This window comes from Rhagoletis pomonella, unplaced genomic scaffold (genome assembly GCF_013731165.1).
Source record: "Rhagoletis pomonella isolate Grant_MI unplaced genomic scaffold, Rhpom_1.0 Rhpom_scaffold_00003, whole genome shotgun sequence".
In the NCBI taxonomy this organism is placed as follows: Eukaryota; Metazoa; Arthropoda; class Insecta; order Diptera; family Tephritidae; genus Rhagoletis; species Rhagoletis pomonella.
The window spans coordinates 57,502,194-57,520,414 of record NW_023458557.1 but is presented as its reverse complement, the minus strand read 5'-3'; the positions used below and the strand labels follow the sequence as shown (position 1 = coordinate 57,520,414).

The window sequence follows — 18,221 nt, the reverse complement described above, 5'->3', positions numbered from 1 at the left end:
TTTTATATATGTCTGGCTCATTATACATATAACACCACGTGATAGTAAATTTTAAACACAAATATCAATATATTCGCGAAACTATGGGCCAAATATAGTAAAATTGCGTTTTCAGTTTCTCACTCCGGTGTCAGTTATTCAAAAATGATTTTAAAAATTCAGAGAAAGGTGCTTAGAGAAGAAGTGCGGGTATAAAATTAATGAGGAAATCCTGTAGAATTTAAACAGATTCAAGTTTCTGGTGCAGAAGGGCTGGTAAATACTGACAATGTCTTTTTGAAATTGTATCCTTGAAATTTCGGAATATTTGTTTTTGAAAAAATTATACGTTAAGGGCTTATATTAACTCAATAATATCCTCGAATTTCGTTCTTCTAACTTTGTCAGCTTAAAAAATACCTACTCGTCCTTGTGCATCCAAAAAATTTAAATCTTTTAAATTCTAAAGAAATTTCCCATTGCATTTGCTACCTATGTTTTTATTCTACATTTCATTGAATTTTTTTTTTAACAATTTTAGGAATTAATCATATCTTTGAAATTACAAAGTCTTTCAAAATAAATCCTGCGGTCAGAGAGAAAAAAATATAAACGTCACTTTCAGCTTCTCAAACAATATAAATAATATAGAAGCAATTTTTTCGATTCAAGTTGTTGAAAAGTAATGAATATCTAAATTCCGGGACTAATCTCGGGTTCCCGGGATTGTGACAACGCCATCCCGAAAATCCCGGGATCTGTAACAGCTGAAAAATAAACATCCCTAGTGGGGGCCATGAACTGCACCATAACCCCCTTTTCCAATAACCGCAATTTTTCTCCATGAGTATGCGATTGTTTTCATATACATATATCTCCATACCATGTTCGAGTACTCTACCATGAACACTTCCAGAGGTATGCAATATGAAAAATTCGGTATGTATAGGAGGTGCCACGCCCCCTGCATCTAGCGGTATGAAATATACTTTACATCCGATTCTCAAAGCTACCATGTATATAAAAAAAAATTTCATAAAGAGCGGTCGAGCCGTTTAGGAGTTCGACCATAAACACCGTGACACGAGATTTTTATATATTACATATATTCCTTAATCACAATTTCAAATTCCGAATTACTCAGCTGACCCCTGAATTTAAGAAAAGGTTGCAATACCACATTTTTTCGAAACAAATTATTCACAATAAACATATACCTTTAAATCTGCCAAATCCACCATAGATCTCTTATTGGCAATACGCCAAAATTTGGAAAAGACCCGTGAGAATACGCCCGCCACACACTTTCTATTTTTCGATTTCAAAGCCGCTTTCGGCATCACGAAAATAAGTTGTCTTTATGCCACGATGTCTTAATTTCGTAATCCTGCGAAACTAATGCGGCTGTGTAAAATGACGTCGAGAAATACCACCAGCTCCGTCAGAATTGGGAAAGACCTCTACGAGCCTTTTGATACCAAACGAGGTTTCAGACAAGGGGCATTCAAAATTCTAAGTATGCATATTTTTTGCGTTTCATTAGATATATAACTTTAGCAGTCACACAGTCTTATTATCCCGACGAAATCCTTGACGGTGGTACCGGGAGGGGAACGGTATATGACGGTAAGAGGTTTAGTTTGGGTTAAAGTCTCACACTGACGGGGTTAGGCTTTGCATGCTTCCTCCTCGTAAAATAAACATGCGCAGTTAAAAGTTAATTATTTAAATCGACGAATAGTTTTATATCAACTTTTGTGAACTTCTATTTATGTATATTCATAGGTATGTACAACATACCTCTATTGGTTACAATAATTTAAGCTATAAAAAAACCTTTTGTAAAAATTATTGGTTTTGAAAAAAAATTTAGTACGCAACAAACTAAATGACTTTTGAGATAGTGCGAAGCAGAAATCCATAACCGCGGAGATAGAATCCTACTCTGTAAAGGTATAACGTGGAGCAGTTTTCCTTCCTTCAGCGATGAGAAGAAGCATACAAAAAAAAAACAAAACATCCAAGCAATTGAAAGATTAATATTTTAATGGCGGTAATAAATACTACATTTTGATGCTAAGATTAATTTACAGTCTCTTGATTGTATAGAACTTCCAAAATTTCGAAAATTTCCCCATTACTAAAAAACTCAAAATCTTACTCTTTTAACAAGCTTTTATTTAACTTCCTCTGTTTGGATGTGTGTATGTAAGTATGTTTGTTAGGGGCAAATCGTGCCATCGATTTTCAACCAACTCGCCGATGATCTAGAGACTTGAAACTTCACAGTTGGACCCACAGAACCCGATGATAATGCAATACGAAAGATCCGATAGATGGCGCAGGAGTCGACATATTTGGTAAACCAGTACTTATGGTCCGATTTTGTTCATATTTAGAAAGCGTAAACGTTTTTTTGGAAAAAAATCAAATTATCAAGGAAACTTCATATACGAGTACGTAAGATGGTAGCGATGGTACAAAAACAAAAAATTACATGTATTTTGTTTTAACTTTTGGCACACGAATATAAAATTTTTGATACTCTTTTTTCAGCGAAGAAGAGTGAAAGAAAATACAAACGCACTGACATTCTCAACCACCCATTTTAACGAATTATAAAAGTTTGACATTTGTGTACCAAGGCAAGTCAAAGCAGCTTTTCTAGTAACACTACCTTACAGAATTCTTGAAAAGAATATAGTCGGCAAAAAAAAGTTTATAACAAATTTTTAAAATTAAATTTGAATTTAAGTTATGTACCCATTTATTAACTTTTGCAGCATATTATTTTCACTTTATTAAAGAATTTCTGGTTATGTGTCATCAAGATAGATTAAATTGAAATAAACCTCTAGCAATGTCTCAAATCTTTAGTTCTGAAAAGGAGTTTTATTTAAATTATTTAATCAGAAAATTGAGTCAGAGCTAAAGCTCACTACTCATATACAAATAAGCATTGTAAATATTGTTTATACAGGGTGTCCCAGAACTCAACGTCAAGCCGAAACGGTGACAGGATTGATTGTAACCATGATGAGAAAAATCAGAAAAAAAATCTATCCCATGCAGTTTGAAAATTAAGGGCATTTAAGAAAACCCTAGAAATTTGGTCAAACTGTAACCATTTTTCGGTTATTGTGGTTAATTTTTATTATTTTTGTTCATTTAAACTTTGGAACCTTAACACTAAATAACATATCTAGCTTCTAAGTCAAAAATAATGATACAATTGCCCCAAGTTTTCTAGAATTAAGACTATTTGTTAAACTATGAATTTAAAATTTTTATAATTTGTCGACTCTGAAAGGCCGTGCTTTAAAAAAAATGTACTAAAGTGCCTTGGCGAGTGCCATTAAAAGTTCGCGCATTTAATCAGGATTGTAAAATGGTACAATATTTGTTAGTTTCATACTAAAAAAAAAAAACGAGTAAAAAAATAAAAACCTCAAGTAACCCGATTCTTGCTAACCCATTTTACTCAGCTCAAATGTTCTTTATTCGCACGAGCTCTTGGTAGGTTCTTAATTTTACGGCAAAATGATGAGAGAGATGGATAGTGGACATGTTTGCCATGAGCGAGCGAGACAGATAGTGACGCCAGGCAGTGAGACGGAGATGCGTCGTTTAAACGCGTGCGAATGAAACAGATACAGTCGCCATACCAAGCAAATGGCTACGCTACCAGTCTGACGCTGTAACGGTAACACTGCAGTTAGTACGTTTCGCTCATTCGTCTACAGCGCACCTTTCCGTATTCGCTTGTGTTGATTTAGTACTGACAACTTTGGCTTTTTGGACTTGGATTTTTGTGAATTGGACTTGTTGATTACATACCGGCAACTTTGGCTTCTCTCTTTTGGAATTGGACTTTTGTGTTGGCATTCTTGTTATCTACCATGCCTACGCGCTACACTTCACAAGAATATGCGAACATGCACCTCATTTATGGATAATGCAGATGCAACGCAAGTGCCGCCGCTAGACTTTATCGGGAAAGATATCCAAATTTAGAGCGCTATCCGGATCACCGCGTGTTTGTTAATGTGCAACGTTCACTCACAGAGGGCGGCAATTTCCCGAATCAAATACGGGCTGGAGGTAGAGCTCGCTTGCGTTCTTGGAATAAAAAAAAAAAATTAAAAAAAATTAAGAGCCTACCAAGAGCTTGTGCGAATAAAAAACATTTGAACTGAGTAAAATGGGTTAGCAAAAATCAGGTTACTTGAGGTTTTTCTTTTTTACTCGTTTTTTTTTTAGTATGAAACTAACAAGTATTGTACCATTTTACAATCCTGATTAAATGGGCGAACGCAAAGTCGACAAATTATAAAAATTTTAAATTCATAGTTTAACAAATAGACTTAATTCTAGAAAACTTGGGGCAATTGTATCATTATTTTTGACTTAGGATCTAGAAATGTTATTTAGGGTTAAGGTTCCAAAGTTTAAATGAACAAAAATAATAAAAATTAACCACAATAACCGACAGTTTGACCAAATTTCTAGGTTTTTCTTAAATGCCCATAATTTTCAAACTGCATGGGATAGATTTTTTTTCTAATTTTTCTCATGATGGTTACAATCAATCCTGTCACCCCGTTTCGGCTTGAGTTCTGGGACACCCTGTATAGAAATTATTTTAATTAAGTATTTATATAAATTTCCGCCATTCTCGCCTACCATCTTTTATCTCAAGTGTAAAGCAAACTTAGCCATTACCGATTTAATTAATTTGAAAGTGTATCACACATTGCTCGCACCCTCACAAAATTGAGTTTCTCTTTCAATACATACATACTGATATTTTTTATAATTAATGATTTGCAGGAGGTGTGGCGAAAATTTCCGCCGACTGCAACCCGAAACGTAACTAAAACATTAATTTTCCTAATTCTTCTTTCTAATTTCAGGCTACGCAAAAGACATTTCCGGAATTGAAAGAGGTAAGTTTTGTATGAATGAATGTATGAATGAATGCGCAAAGGAGTGAGTGAACAAATGAATGAATGAATGAATGAAATGCGCTCGAAGCGTTTTATCGCAGCGAAAGCAAAACCAAAACAAAAACTACGAAAGGAAATCAAATAGCAGAAATGAATAGGAAAAATAAATGTAGGCGAATTCTTTCACACAAATACATATGGACATAGTTTCACAGAAACCACAACTTATACAAAGAAAGATAAAATAAAAATTAAAGAAATTTTTCGTGGGGGAAAAATAGTTGGCAAAAGTTAAAAAAAAGTGCAACGGGAAAAGCAAAAGTAAATGAGAAAATATGAAAAACTTAATGGTGGCGTGGTGGCAAATGCCAAATGAAAAAAAAAATATTAAAAATATAAATGCAGGCACTCAGACAGACTTACATTTTATAGCTGACGTGTAGATGTGTACAGCATATTTGACAAAAGGATAAAGACTTTTTCAACAGTGGTAGCGGTCGGCAACAACACCAAGACTGCCTTACTACTTCAGCCGGCTGGCTGGTTACCAGTTCTGTTCCTACCCGCTACCCTCCATACACTATTCATTTGCTACCCTTCCTCTCTGCTGCAGCCACTCCAACTCAGCGCGTTGTGGCCTTTTTTCTATTACCTATTTTTGCCTCTTCACATTTTCCCAGCTCGTTTGGTTTTTCGTTTCCATCTATATATGCTTTCATCCATTCCATTCCAGTTTTGCCTGCTGGCTGGCATGGCATACAAGTGCAGTTAGCGCTAGAAAAACTTTTACTATTTACTCGTTCGCGGCAGCTTTCCTCCTCTACTACCTACTACGTGCCCGTCACATCATGGCTTGCCCGAATAGTGAGCGCACGCAAAAAGCAGTCCAATTTTTAATAAGCCCACTGCGTTTCTACTCCTTTTCTCCAGCTACGCTTTTTGTGAGTCAGCTGCAATCGCCTGTGGCAGTCACGTGACATGCATACAACTCCTGGGCCCGTATTCGTATTTGGCTTCATGGTCTTTCCCTCAGTTGGCGGTCTGTGGATGCATTTTTAGTTTGATCCAAAGCTTTCAACGCCTTGGTTGCGGGTCTTTCTACCTCACGTTGATGCGGTCTGGTCTGTTGCTGAATTTCATTGCGCTGCCACTCTGGGTCGTTTGCATTTGTTCTGTGGCTGCTGTACTGTATTTTTCCAACACATCTTTAACGATAGCTATTTATATTTTGCTCCAGCGCCAGTTGGTTTATTTACGAATGGCCAGCAGGTACCTATTATTGTGCCGCCATTGGAAGTGCAATGAATGTGGCTGAGGCTAGATATTGAGTGTAGCCGCTTTAATTTTCATCTACGTGTCGGTTTTTTCGATTGCTTATTTGCTGGGCACTGGCTCTGATTTAGTTTTTCATTTTGTAAGTCTCAACCTGTTCAATGAACTGCGTCGCTTTCGCACCAAGCTAAATGCACATTTCTGCTTCGGCGACTGTCTACGCCTTTTCTCCGGTTAGCCACACAATCGTGTGCTTTTCCGGTATTGCTTGAGCACTCTGTTGTGGTTATTATAACAAAATAACTGCATTGTTATTGCGCTTATTGTGCTCGCTGACATGTTTGATATTCGTGCCGCCGGCGATGTTTGTTAGCTGTGTAGGGTTGTCTCCAAACTTATTTGAAATGTGCAAAATAAAATCACCGGACGTTAGTCATGAAAATCGATTTTCCATTGTTAAATTTGTAAACAAGTGCCAATAAACTCTAAATCTTTTTGGATGATTTTTGCTCGCTTAGAAAGTTCATGGCCACAGAAAGTGAGCGCTAGAAAAATATAATTTCTTTTGGAGAACAACAGAAAAGGTCCAGCAATTAATATATACCATACATATGTATGCGAGTCAAAAAAGTTATAGATGGGCGATTCCACCGTCATGGGTGGGACATTTCTACAGAAAAAATGATCTTTCCTGTTTAAATTTAAGTATAAAGTAGTCAACAATTCTACATTTTGATAAAGCTACGCCTAATTGACTATTAAGTATATGATTTTTTACAAAACACGAAAAAAAGTCCAGCTTACTTTTATATGAAAAGATCTGAGTTATTTCTTCTGTCGGGACAAAAAAAAAGAACCTGCTTTTTGGACCAGCTATCTTTACGGAAACTCTGCGAATTTATTTGACTTTTCTATGTAAACTTGATGTCATATAATAAAACAAAGAACCACAAATACAAACAAAGAAAAAACTACAAAAAATTATGGCTTTATTATAAAAAAAATCCGAAATTCCTTTGTCACGGGTGGAACACGTACGAATTTTTATATGAAAAGGATTTTTTAGTGTGGGCTAATCTTTAATAAATTAATTATTAAAAAATATTAGAAGCCAAGTAGGGGTTCAATTCACTCACGTTTTATCTTAGAATAGTGCCTTTTATATAGAAGAAAATGCCTAGTACCGCCAGCCAAAAAAAATGATTAAAAATCAACGCGATTTCCTAGCGTCTGGAAGTTTTAACCATTACCTCTCTTAATTTAATGGGATATACAACTGCATACCTACAATTTTTCGGAAAATTCTGAACAAAAAGTTTAAAATTTTTGGGTGTAATTGTTAGTTTGTAGTATGTGGATTTATGTGGTTCTGGTTATATGATGTGCTATATTTTTATAAAAAAAAACTATAAACATTAAATAAACAAAAGAAAAAACCAAAACTGCTCGGAATGTCATTTAACTTAATTCGTTGACAACAAGGGTACATTTACCCGCGCTTCCTCCACTCGTCCCCTGCGTCCACCTCAATAAACAAATAAAGCTTATCAGCCCTGTAAACCTACCTCGGGTCACGGGTGGGACGTGCTTCACTGTTGAATTTTTCTTGTCTAACTATGTGGAAATGAAAGTGCAATTGTGGTAAACATTTGCAATGAATGTTTAACATTAGGTAACAAACACGAAACACAACTTCAACTTCTGTAAATAAATATACATAACAACTTTTGACCTTTTTTGTCACGTGTGGGACAAGACTAATATTGCTTAATAATATTTCAAAATATAGATAAAGCACTCACACAATTAATATATAACACAATTTTATTAAAAGTAGAGGAGTTCTACTATATATTTTTCTTACCAAACATTTGAATTATGAATCGAAAATTATTTGGCAGCACTCTCAACGCAACCTAAAGTCACTCAAGAAATTTACTTAGAACTTGATTTCAAAACGTAAAAATGCATTTAAAGCTTTAATTTGTTATTCTTCGCTTGATTCAAGATTTTTGCTAATGTCTTATCCTCACGTTTGTTTATTTTTTTATAAAGAAAAAAATTTTTGCAATGAGGTTCAGTTTCCCATGGAACCTCCCAGATAAGGAATATAATCAGGATTAGAATAAGGTACAATAAAATTGGCAAAAGTACTTATCAAGCTGAAAAACTTAGAATATACTTAATATAAAACTTTGTGATATAACTATATAGCCTTGGGGCCAATTATTGTTCTATGGAACCTTGAAGTGAAAACATTTTTCATCTTCTTCTTTTTCTTTATTGGCGCTGTAACCGCCCAGGCGATTTAGACCGAGTTCCAAACAGCACGCCAGTCATTTCTCTTCTGTGCTAGCTGTCGCCATTTGGAAATGCCAAGTGAAGCCAAGTCCTTCTCCACCTGGTCTTTCCAACGCAGAGGAGGCCTTCCTCTTCCTCTGTTACCAGCATCGCTTCCCGCGTTGAATACTTTCAGAGCAGGAGCGTTTCTGTCCATTCGAACGACACGGCCAAGCTAGCGCAGCCACTGAATTTTAATTCGCTGCACTATGACTATATCGTCGTAAGCTCATACAGCTCATCGTTAAATCGTCTGCGGTATTCGCCATCGCCAACGTGTAAAGGTCCGTAAATCTTTCGCAGAATCTTTCTCTCGAAAACTCCAAGAGCCGCTTCATCAGATGTGTTCATTGTCCATGCCTCCGCGCCATACACCAGCATAGGCATGATGAGTGACTTATAGAGTGAGATCTTCAGTGTTGCCGTTGATAATTTTCAGAAAGTCGCAAAAAAGGGGTAATTGACGAAAAAAAGGGTCACCATATTATATGTGCTTTTCTCTACTACTAAAAGAATAAATCTGAAAACCAAAGTCAAAATCAAGTTTACATGTGTTATAAAGTCTTTTTGCTGCTCGAGCATTCCGCCGTGGAATATAAAAAGTAAACAAGCTTTGAAAACATAGGAGAAGATTAACATAAACATAGGAGAGGATTAATATTTTTTCAACATATATCGTGAATAACATACTAAAATAGTATGTACTGAAGGAGACAAAGCACAAAATAAATGTATAAAAAGGTGGCAAATTAAGGAATTTTTTCAAATATGTTAATATATTTTAGAATTCTAAATATTTTCTAGGTTTTATACACAAGTACCATGAACATACGAATTTTTCGACAATTTGTGATGTTTCACATCTTTACATTTTAGGATGAATTTCAGAATAAATAAAATTCTCAAAATTTTAGAAAATATAAAAATTTCTAAAATTTCAATAATTTTGACATTTCAAAATATTCTCATTTTACCAAAATTTCTAGAATCTCTCAGATTTCGATAGTTTTAAAAATTGTGGAAATTATCCTAATTTTTGAACTTATTTTTGCTTTTCTACAATAAGTTTTTCATTAAAAACGGCCGCAAGCTCAATAAAAATTGTTGAATATAATTGTTATAAGCCCATGAAATAACAAAAACTAAAAATAAGTAATCTCAAGAAATTTAATAATTTCATAAAATTCAAAATTTTAGAATTTTTGTTATTCTCTAAACCTGCGAAAATATTCAAACTTGCTGTGACTTTCAACTATGTAAGATAGTACAAATTCGAAAATACAACAAAAAAAGTAAAAATTTAAAATTAAGTAATTTGAAAATTTTGAAAATTCAGTGAATTCGAAGAGCTGATAGGCATTTTTCACCAGTGTGTTGTAATTATATGATACAAATATAATTTTTCAGAAAAATAACGAAATTTATCAATCATTGCGCAATTATGCGGACGCAGATACGGTCAATAATTCCGCAATTTTGTAAGTGCTCACGATGTTGCAGGAAGATCGCACTCACGTGTGTTCACAGGGAGGCTTAGTTCTTTTTTTCTACAAAAATTTCATTTCATTTTCATTTTCATTTTACCTTAATGATAAAAATATAAATTTGCAATTCTCTCGGCACACGCACAACGCAGTTAATTGCACTGCTTTATTTTTAATATAGGGATCAGGGGCCGAGCAAAGATTACCAGAAACTCATGAAGCAGAACGAAGCAAGAAAAAAAACTATCAGTATTTTCTTTAAGTTTTCCTAAAAATTACACTGTACAGCACTCGGCCGGGGATTGGACCAAACCAATTTTTTAAGAGTTTGAGTCATAATTACAAAGTTATTTCTCCGTTTTTCGAAGTTGTCCTCCAAAATCGAGCCTTCGAAGTTCGAAATTGGACCTTTGGTAAAAAAATTATTTTTAATTGCTGTATGTAAACTACTAAAAAAAAGTAAAAACATAGCCGTGGTACGCCTTTTCCTCTTATTTAAACGGTATATAACTTTTTTTGTGCAAACTTATATTACAGATGATATAGAGGGTCAAAGATCCTTATATTTAAAAAATTTTGAACTGATTTTTAAAAAATTTGTGACATCTGTAATATAGGTTTACACAAAAAAAGTTATATACCGTTTAAATAAGAGCACAAGGCGGACTATGCCTATATTTTTACTTTTTTAGTTATTTACATACAATAATTAAAAATAATTTTTTACCTGTGCCGATTTTCGAAAGTCCATATCTCGATTTCGTAGGCTAACTTTGAAAAACGGAAAAATTACTTTTTTACTTATGACTCCATCTCTTAAAAAAAATTGTTTAACTTCCTTTTTAACATAAATGGGAAGTATCAATCAATTGCAATTTAGTATTATTTTAGTCGATTGCCAAAGGTCAATGAGATATCAAAGAATATTCGAAAAATTTAGTTTATACGAAAAACTATCATAAATGCATGAATATGGAATAGATACTTACTTACCATCGCGTCTTTTGTTTACAGGAATTGTTTCTCAATAATAAGATCCACAATACAAAACGAATTGCAAAATGACAATCTACTGAGTTTTTCAATCAGCTGTAAGTTTTCCCATATTTGGGAAACTTTGCAGATAAACGGTGAGCTGAATGTATTTCCAAGATTAACCCACTGAGTCGCGCGTCTTTCAAAATGTAACGTTTCTAGATGAAGGCCTACCCAAATATGATACTTCACCCTTAGCACACATCTCAAATTTCAAACTCAAGTGAAATGTGACACACTCTCTACCTTTTTGAAGTGCAACTACTTTAGCGGCGGCTGGTTGATTGAGAGTAAATTGGGGAATTCAACGGAAATTGCACGCGGAAATGGTGTAACGGAAACGGTTGGGACAGAAACAAGAGCTTCTTGAATGTATGTTATTAATTTAACAAAAACTTGCTAATAAAGTGTTAAAGAATAACGCTTAGAAATAGACCAATACAAGAATGAAAGTAAAGGGAAAAGGATAAAGGTTAAAGTAAAAATAAAAACAAAAACAATAATGCGTAAAGATAAAGGCAAAAATTAAGACCAAGACATTGATAAACATAAAAATAAAAACAACAAGTAAGAAAGTCTAAGTTCGAGCGGAGCCGAACATTAAATACCCGGCGCATCGATTTCTCTTTTCATTCTGGTCATTTATGTATACATTTGTCTATATCTATCTCGATTCGTTTTGCCTGTTACAAACAACCGTTATGTGAACAAAGTTATAATACCCTTGTGCACAAGTGCGCTCGGGTATAAAAACAAAGATAAATATAAAGAAAAAGATGAGTATGAAAATACCGATAAAAGTGAAGATGAAAATAGAGGAAGAAGATTAAAATAAAGGTAATTAAAGAGAAAAGGATATAGATAGAGACAAAGAGACTCAATCTGGGAACTATTTTGGGGTTTTAGAGATTTTCGGGATTCTCGGGACTTATCGATATAATAATCGATATTCTTATCGGTCTTTTATCGATTATTTATCGATTTTGTTACCGATTATTTATCGATTTTGTTTTGGATATTTTTATTGATTTTGTTATCGATATTTGTATCGATTTTTGTTATCGATTTTATATTGTTATACCAATATTAATATCGATGCTATCGTTATTTTTATAAAATTTGTCATACATTTGTTTATCGCTTTTGTTATCGATTATTTATCGATTTTGTTATCTATTATTTATCGATTTTGTTATCTATTATTTATCGATTTTGTTATCGATTAGTTCTCGATTTTTTATCAAGTATTTCTCGATTTTATTATCGATATTATGTGTTTGATTTTATCGTTTTCTTCATCTACATATTCACCTAGATGAGGAGCGATGATGTAATAAGATGTTATGTGACGTGATGTCAGGTTATGCGATGCAATGTGATGTTATATCATGTGTATCGATAGCAAAATTGATAATAACATTGATAAAAATATAGATAACAAACCCGATAAAAGTGACGATAACAAAATAGATAAAAATATCTATAAAATATCGATAACAAACTCCCACCTTTGCCCTTATATAAGTAAAATTTTTAAATTTAACTTGATCTTAATTTTTGCCCCTATCTTTACGCATCTTTATTTTGTTTTTATTATTACCAGTGCCTTATCTATTTATGTATGTACTCACCTTTACTTTCATTCTTGTATTGGTTTTGTGTTTAATTAGTACCATGTGCATACATTTAAGAAGCACATGGTATTCCGTCCCAACCATTTCCGTATGCAATTTTCTGTTGAATTTGCCAATTTACTCCCAACAACCAACCGCCGTTAAAGAAGTTCTACTTCAAACAAATATTTGCATTAATTGGAGTAAATACTTTGAATTGATGTATGCAAAAAAAAAGGACCAGTCCAGCGCCTTCGTCTTGATCCGCAAAATTTAAATACGTTTTTTAAATACGTGACAACGCTCCTAAATACAGTTCAGAAATAACGCCTTTTTAGACCCATTTCATTTGATACCCAAATTTTTAATAATTGCTTTCACTTATTAAATAATTTGAGTTTAGCATTTTAAACAGGTGGCAACACTCTTTAATATTATTCATATTTAAACTAAGGACACCTTACCACCTTGCGTTCACGTCATGTTTTAATATTTCATTTAACTTATGCATACTATAATTAAATTCTTATTTTAAACCAGGTGGCAAACCTATTCAAAATATTTTAAAACCAAAACCTTGTTAAACTTTTTTCGACTTACACACATATTACGATACATATTTAAATTGTGTATATAATACCCTTAATTCTAGTTGAATTAAATGTCTAAAACATATGTAAAACATAAAACATATATAAAACATAAAACATATATATAACAACCCTCTTAAATAAAATTAAGAAAAAAACATTTTTAACGAATGTCAGTTTATACCCATACTCTACTAATTCTTCTGACTTATTAAATAATGTTATAAATGCTAAAACTAGACATTTCTTAATAATCCTTTGTTTGACGTCAATATTTCAATATTTCATATAATTTAGTTTAACTCGACTTTTCAAACAGATGGCAATCCTGTCCAAATTATATATAAACCAAAACCTCGTTAAACCTATTTCGTCTGTAACTTGTATTGTGATACATAATTAAGTTATCTAACCCTCTTAATTCAATTTTTAATTAAAGTTTCTTCAAAGCAATTTATATTCACATTGAAGTAGTAATTTATTTATCTTATTGCTTTTATTGAATCTAACTTTGTAACAACTTTCAAACTTTCAAACCACAACCTCTTTCATCTGACATCCATATCAGGATATACGTTTCAATTTTCTGCCTTTATTTAAGCCGAACTTGCTTTTTGAAACGGGTGGCAACCCCTCTACATACAACTAAGAAATATAGCCTTTTCAAAACCATTTCGATCGATACTCATGCTGTAATAATTGATTTAACTTAAAAATAATTTGAATTTAATTTTTTCATTAGGGGGCAACTCTTTTTATAAAAATAAAAAGTTATTGCACATACTTACAAAGGCCAAGCCCTTTAATTTGATACCTCATTTTGTAAAATCGCACAAACGGTACAGATCTGACGTGACCAAAAATGTTTCGCGTATTATGCATTCATATGTACATATGAATGTACAGCAATCAACATATGTACATACATATGTATGTATGTATTTACATAAATACGCTGCGATTAGGTTATAAATATTGCGACATCTGTAACTCAAAAGCCGAAATACCTACACAAACATACTTTCTGTCTCCTTCTCTCATTTCCAGCGCAAGCACGTGTTTGCAAAATGATTTTGTATGGAAAATCATTTATGCCCATATATTTGAATAGAATAAACATATTTAGAAGATATCAACTAACACTTTCCATATACCAAATGAATGGAAAAAACTTGAGTTATTGATTAAGGAAAACAAAAACAAAATCATTCGAGCGATTTTCGAGAATTTTGGATTTTACAAAATGTGCTAGTTTTTTCAACAATCTTTTGCCTTAAAATCCTCGATATTGTTGAATTTATATAAAATTTGTACACGATAATATTTCTACTGCTTCAAAGAACAGAAAATGAAATTTATATCTGCAAACCATAAGTTGCTAGAGAACTTTAAAGGCTCAAAATTGACCCCAAAATAAGCCAGTATTTACCGTTGTTTCTACGACAGACACCGAATCGGTTACTAACAGAAATCTCTCTGTCGATAGGTGTGGAATTTTGCCTTTGAAACGCCACACTCTGCTTTGAAATCGCTTCACTAGTTCTCGTGCAATAAGAGTTCTCGTGAAGCTCTAAAAATTACTACTACAACATTTGAAAATAGCCTCCATATCGAAAGGTAAGACGTATTCTACGTCAAAATCTACCTAAGTTTGCTTAAAGATGTGTCTGCCACCAACACGGATCTATTAAATGCATAGTATATAAGTATATCAAAGCCATCACCGTACAGATAAATTAAGGTCAGGATCATTGTCGACTCTGCCACAGAACTATCATCGTGACTTTAATTATAGACAGCATTCGACAGTAAATCATGCGATGCTTTTACAGAATATCTTAGACTCATGCCTTCCAAGTCGGAACAGCGTGGACGATACTCGCCATTCTAACTGCCTTCGGAACTGCGAAATTCTGCACTGCCAGAAATACACAAACTTCATGGAATAAGGAGATCAGCTTAATCCTCAACAGAAAAGTCGACTCTGTAGTCACTAGCGCTGTGGACTAAAAAGCTTTACTCGCCACTTACAAGGCGCTAGGACGCCGTCTCATGTTCTCTGAACAGCACCTCTACGACGCGCCGGTTCAGCACAGCAGGTCGTTCTCGAAGAAGTTCTTTGGGGTGCCACCGATTGTGGTAGCCATCCCAACAACGATAATATTCGTAATTAAATACCACCACCACACGCGAGGAAGCACCTCCGCAGCTGGAGGAATGACATCAAGCGAGACGTAGACGCTCTGATTTCGAAGGAGTAGCATATTAAAGCATTGGGCAATGCCCACCTAGATTTAAAGTGAGCTAACTAAAAAGTCAGATCCAGAAATATAACTGCTTGTGGATCGTAATTATTACAAATCCGAGTATAACATTTTGGAGGTGAGTCCTGTGAATTGATTTATGCAAAAAAAATTGTTCAGATTTTTTTTTTTTAGTTCTGCGAAATGTACTCAGTTCTCGAAGCAGCCTTAGCATAGGGATAACATCCCGCACATCGCCAAAGAGGAAGCGAAGATATGTGTTGCACGCTGTTTAAACTGAAATCTGTATGTGCAGCGGCCTCTACGGTTACATCTGGCACCTAAATTCCGAGGTGGCAAACACAAATCACTTTGTTTGCATGCTGATCCAACGTCATGTTCGACGAACCTCCCACCCGAAACATTGTGGTCAGCGTTAAGCCGAATTGAAAGGTGACAGCAACTGTGTGGAGTTGACTCCTGCGCTACAATTAAAAATGTTAGATTCTTGGTCGGCCTTCAGCACTCAATCCTTCTTGTCCGCGTCTCGCTCGCGCAATTCATAATAATGTCGTTTCAAGCAACTATCTGATTTTCAGGGCAAACATCACCCCTGACAAAGCTTCAAAGGGCAGAGACTGTGCCTCTTTTGCCTTACAAGAGTGTGGCACTCTCAGAAACGAACACAACATTTTCTCACCTTTTGCCTTTATTTTGGAACCGAACACGAAAAGAGAAAGCGGCAATCAAAAGACGAAATTTTTTGGTAGAAACGAAATCACCACTAGAGGGAAAGCTGTGTAAATTGACGATCATCCTAGCGACTCGATGGATTTTTGTTTAGTCTTTTAACCTCAAAATAATAACTGAAGAGCTAAAATGTACTCTTTTACTTTTCACAATAAAATAAAGAGTATGGTCTCATCAGCGTCATCGTAAAACAATTGTGGGCAGCTGAGTAAAAGTAACAACTCACCACTACGAGTATTACATCACCGCCCAGCAACTTCGACCGCAACAGAAACGCAGTAAATTTTTTCCCTCTTCAAAAAGCAAAAAAGCTGGACAATAACTGTTATTTGAACGATTTTTTGCGATGTTGCTGGATGCATGCATACATACATGGTTGCAATTTAGCGATAGTACTACACCGCGTATACGTAAAATTGTAACTACGACACACAACACCCTTTCTTTTATATCTCCATTCTGTGTGCTTTTTCCTTTGTTTGCCTTTGCGCTGTCCAGCCATATCTGACATTGTCGTCGTTCTATGGTTTTCCCTCCGAGCTCTGTTGTTGGATTTCAGATTCTGTGTTCATTTTGCAATTTCATCTCAATAACTATATGCTCATTTACGCGGTCTGATGGCTTCAAGGGATATTCATATCCGTTGTCTTTAACGGATGCGCTGCCATGTTATTGTATATTTTTGTGTCGATATCAGCGCGTAAGCTTACAAACACAACGTTATATCGTTGGAAAAGTGTGCTGCCAGCAGTGCTGCCGCTTCGACTGATATCCGTCGTGGATTGGGCGCCAACTTTTACTACATCGCCTGCCTCTCCGCTTTTCTGTCAATCAGGGAAACCAACTCGTGGGGAATTCCCCGATTTGCGGGGAATTTCAGTTCGCGTGGGGAATCGGGAATGGACCGCTTTTTGTGGGGAATTTCAGTTTACGTGGGGAATCGGTGGATGAACTGTGAGAAATTAGGTGTTAACTAATTTTTTCTTTTTTGCTTCAAAAATTGCATAATGAGCAGTGTTGCCAGGTCTTGGGCATGAGAAAACGTCCCTCTTGGTCTGAAAAAAAGTCATTTCCTACCCAAAAACGTCTTTTTCAATTGTACAAAAATTTGTACTTATTAAACTTTTATTGTATACAAAGGTACATATCGTCGATGTTTTTGCAAAACCGCCCATCGACCAATTACAAAACCGCCTATCTTATGGCACTAAAATTTTACAGGAGAGTAAAAAAAAACGGCTTTTCTTTGAAGGCATTGCCTTCATAGGCGGTATTTTCTTTAGCTATTATTTTACAAATCTCTTGTTTTATTAACGATTTTACGAGTTTTATGCATAAATCTCGATAACTGGAGTTCAAGGTTACCAAATATCATTTTTGTAACAATGGCGATTTAGGAGGTTTTGCAACTGGTCGATGGGCGGTTTTTCAAAAACATCGACGATATGTACGTAAGGTATATTAAAATGTCATTGCGACAGACCGCATTTAAAATTCAATGTAAACTGGTTTAAGATCGTTAAAATAAAAATCATTTTATGCATACACTTGTGATCAGCTGATTAAGTCATCCACATTTTGATCGATTATGGCTGTTTCTCTTTTGTTTATTTAATTATTTTTCAATAAAAGCCAAGTTCATTATATAACTATAACAAAATATAAATCCATATTTCAAACTTTGTGCAAAAATAATAAAATATCCAGAAATTTTCAGCTAGATTTTCAACTTTTTATTTAGGTTTTTTCAAATTCATCATATTTCAGGGTAATAATATGCAAGTTTAAAGATGCTAAATAACCGAGGTGATTTTTAATATTTTTTTTTCCTTGTAGACATTTAGTTACGGGGTCGGTTGTCGAAAATGCTAAATTACGTTCTGCTAAGGAGCATAGCAATATTTCAGCCTTTTTTGCGTTCAATAAATTTTCAATGAAGTCTTAAGAAAGTCGCCTACTTTTTTCTGAC

The 18,221-nt window shown here is 34.4% G+C and overlaps 1 protein-coding gene across 2 annotated transcripts in view; it reads left to right on the top strand.

The window, feature by feature from the left end:
- LOC118735320 (cell wall protein DAN4-like) overlaps window positions 1-18,221 on the top strand; it is a 318,943-nt gene that overhangs the window by 126,417 nt on the left and 174,305 nt on the right. Inside the window, exons 1-2 of one of the 2 annotated variants that reach the window (XM_036465001.1) lie at window positions 3,511-4,080; window positions 4,893-4,925. In XM_036465001.1, the coding sequence (XP_036320894.1) occupies window positions 4,024-4,080; window positions 4,893-4,925 (90 nt within the window). In that variant the 5' untranslated portion in view covers window positions 3,511-4,023. Of the gene's footprint in view, window positions 1-3,510; window positions 4,081-4,892; window positions 4,926-18,221 lie in introns of those variants that run through there. The other variant, XM_036465002.1, reaches the window with a different exon arrangement.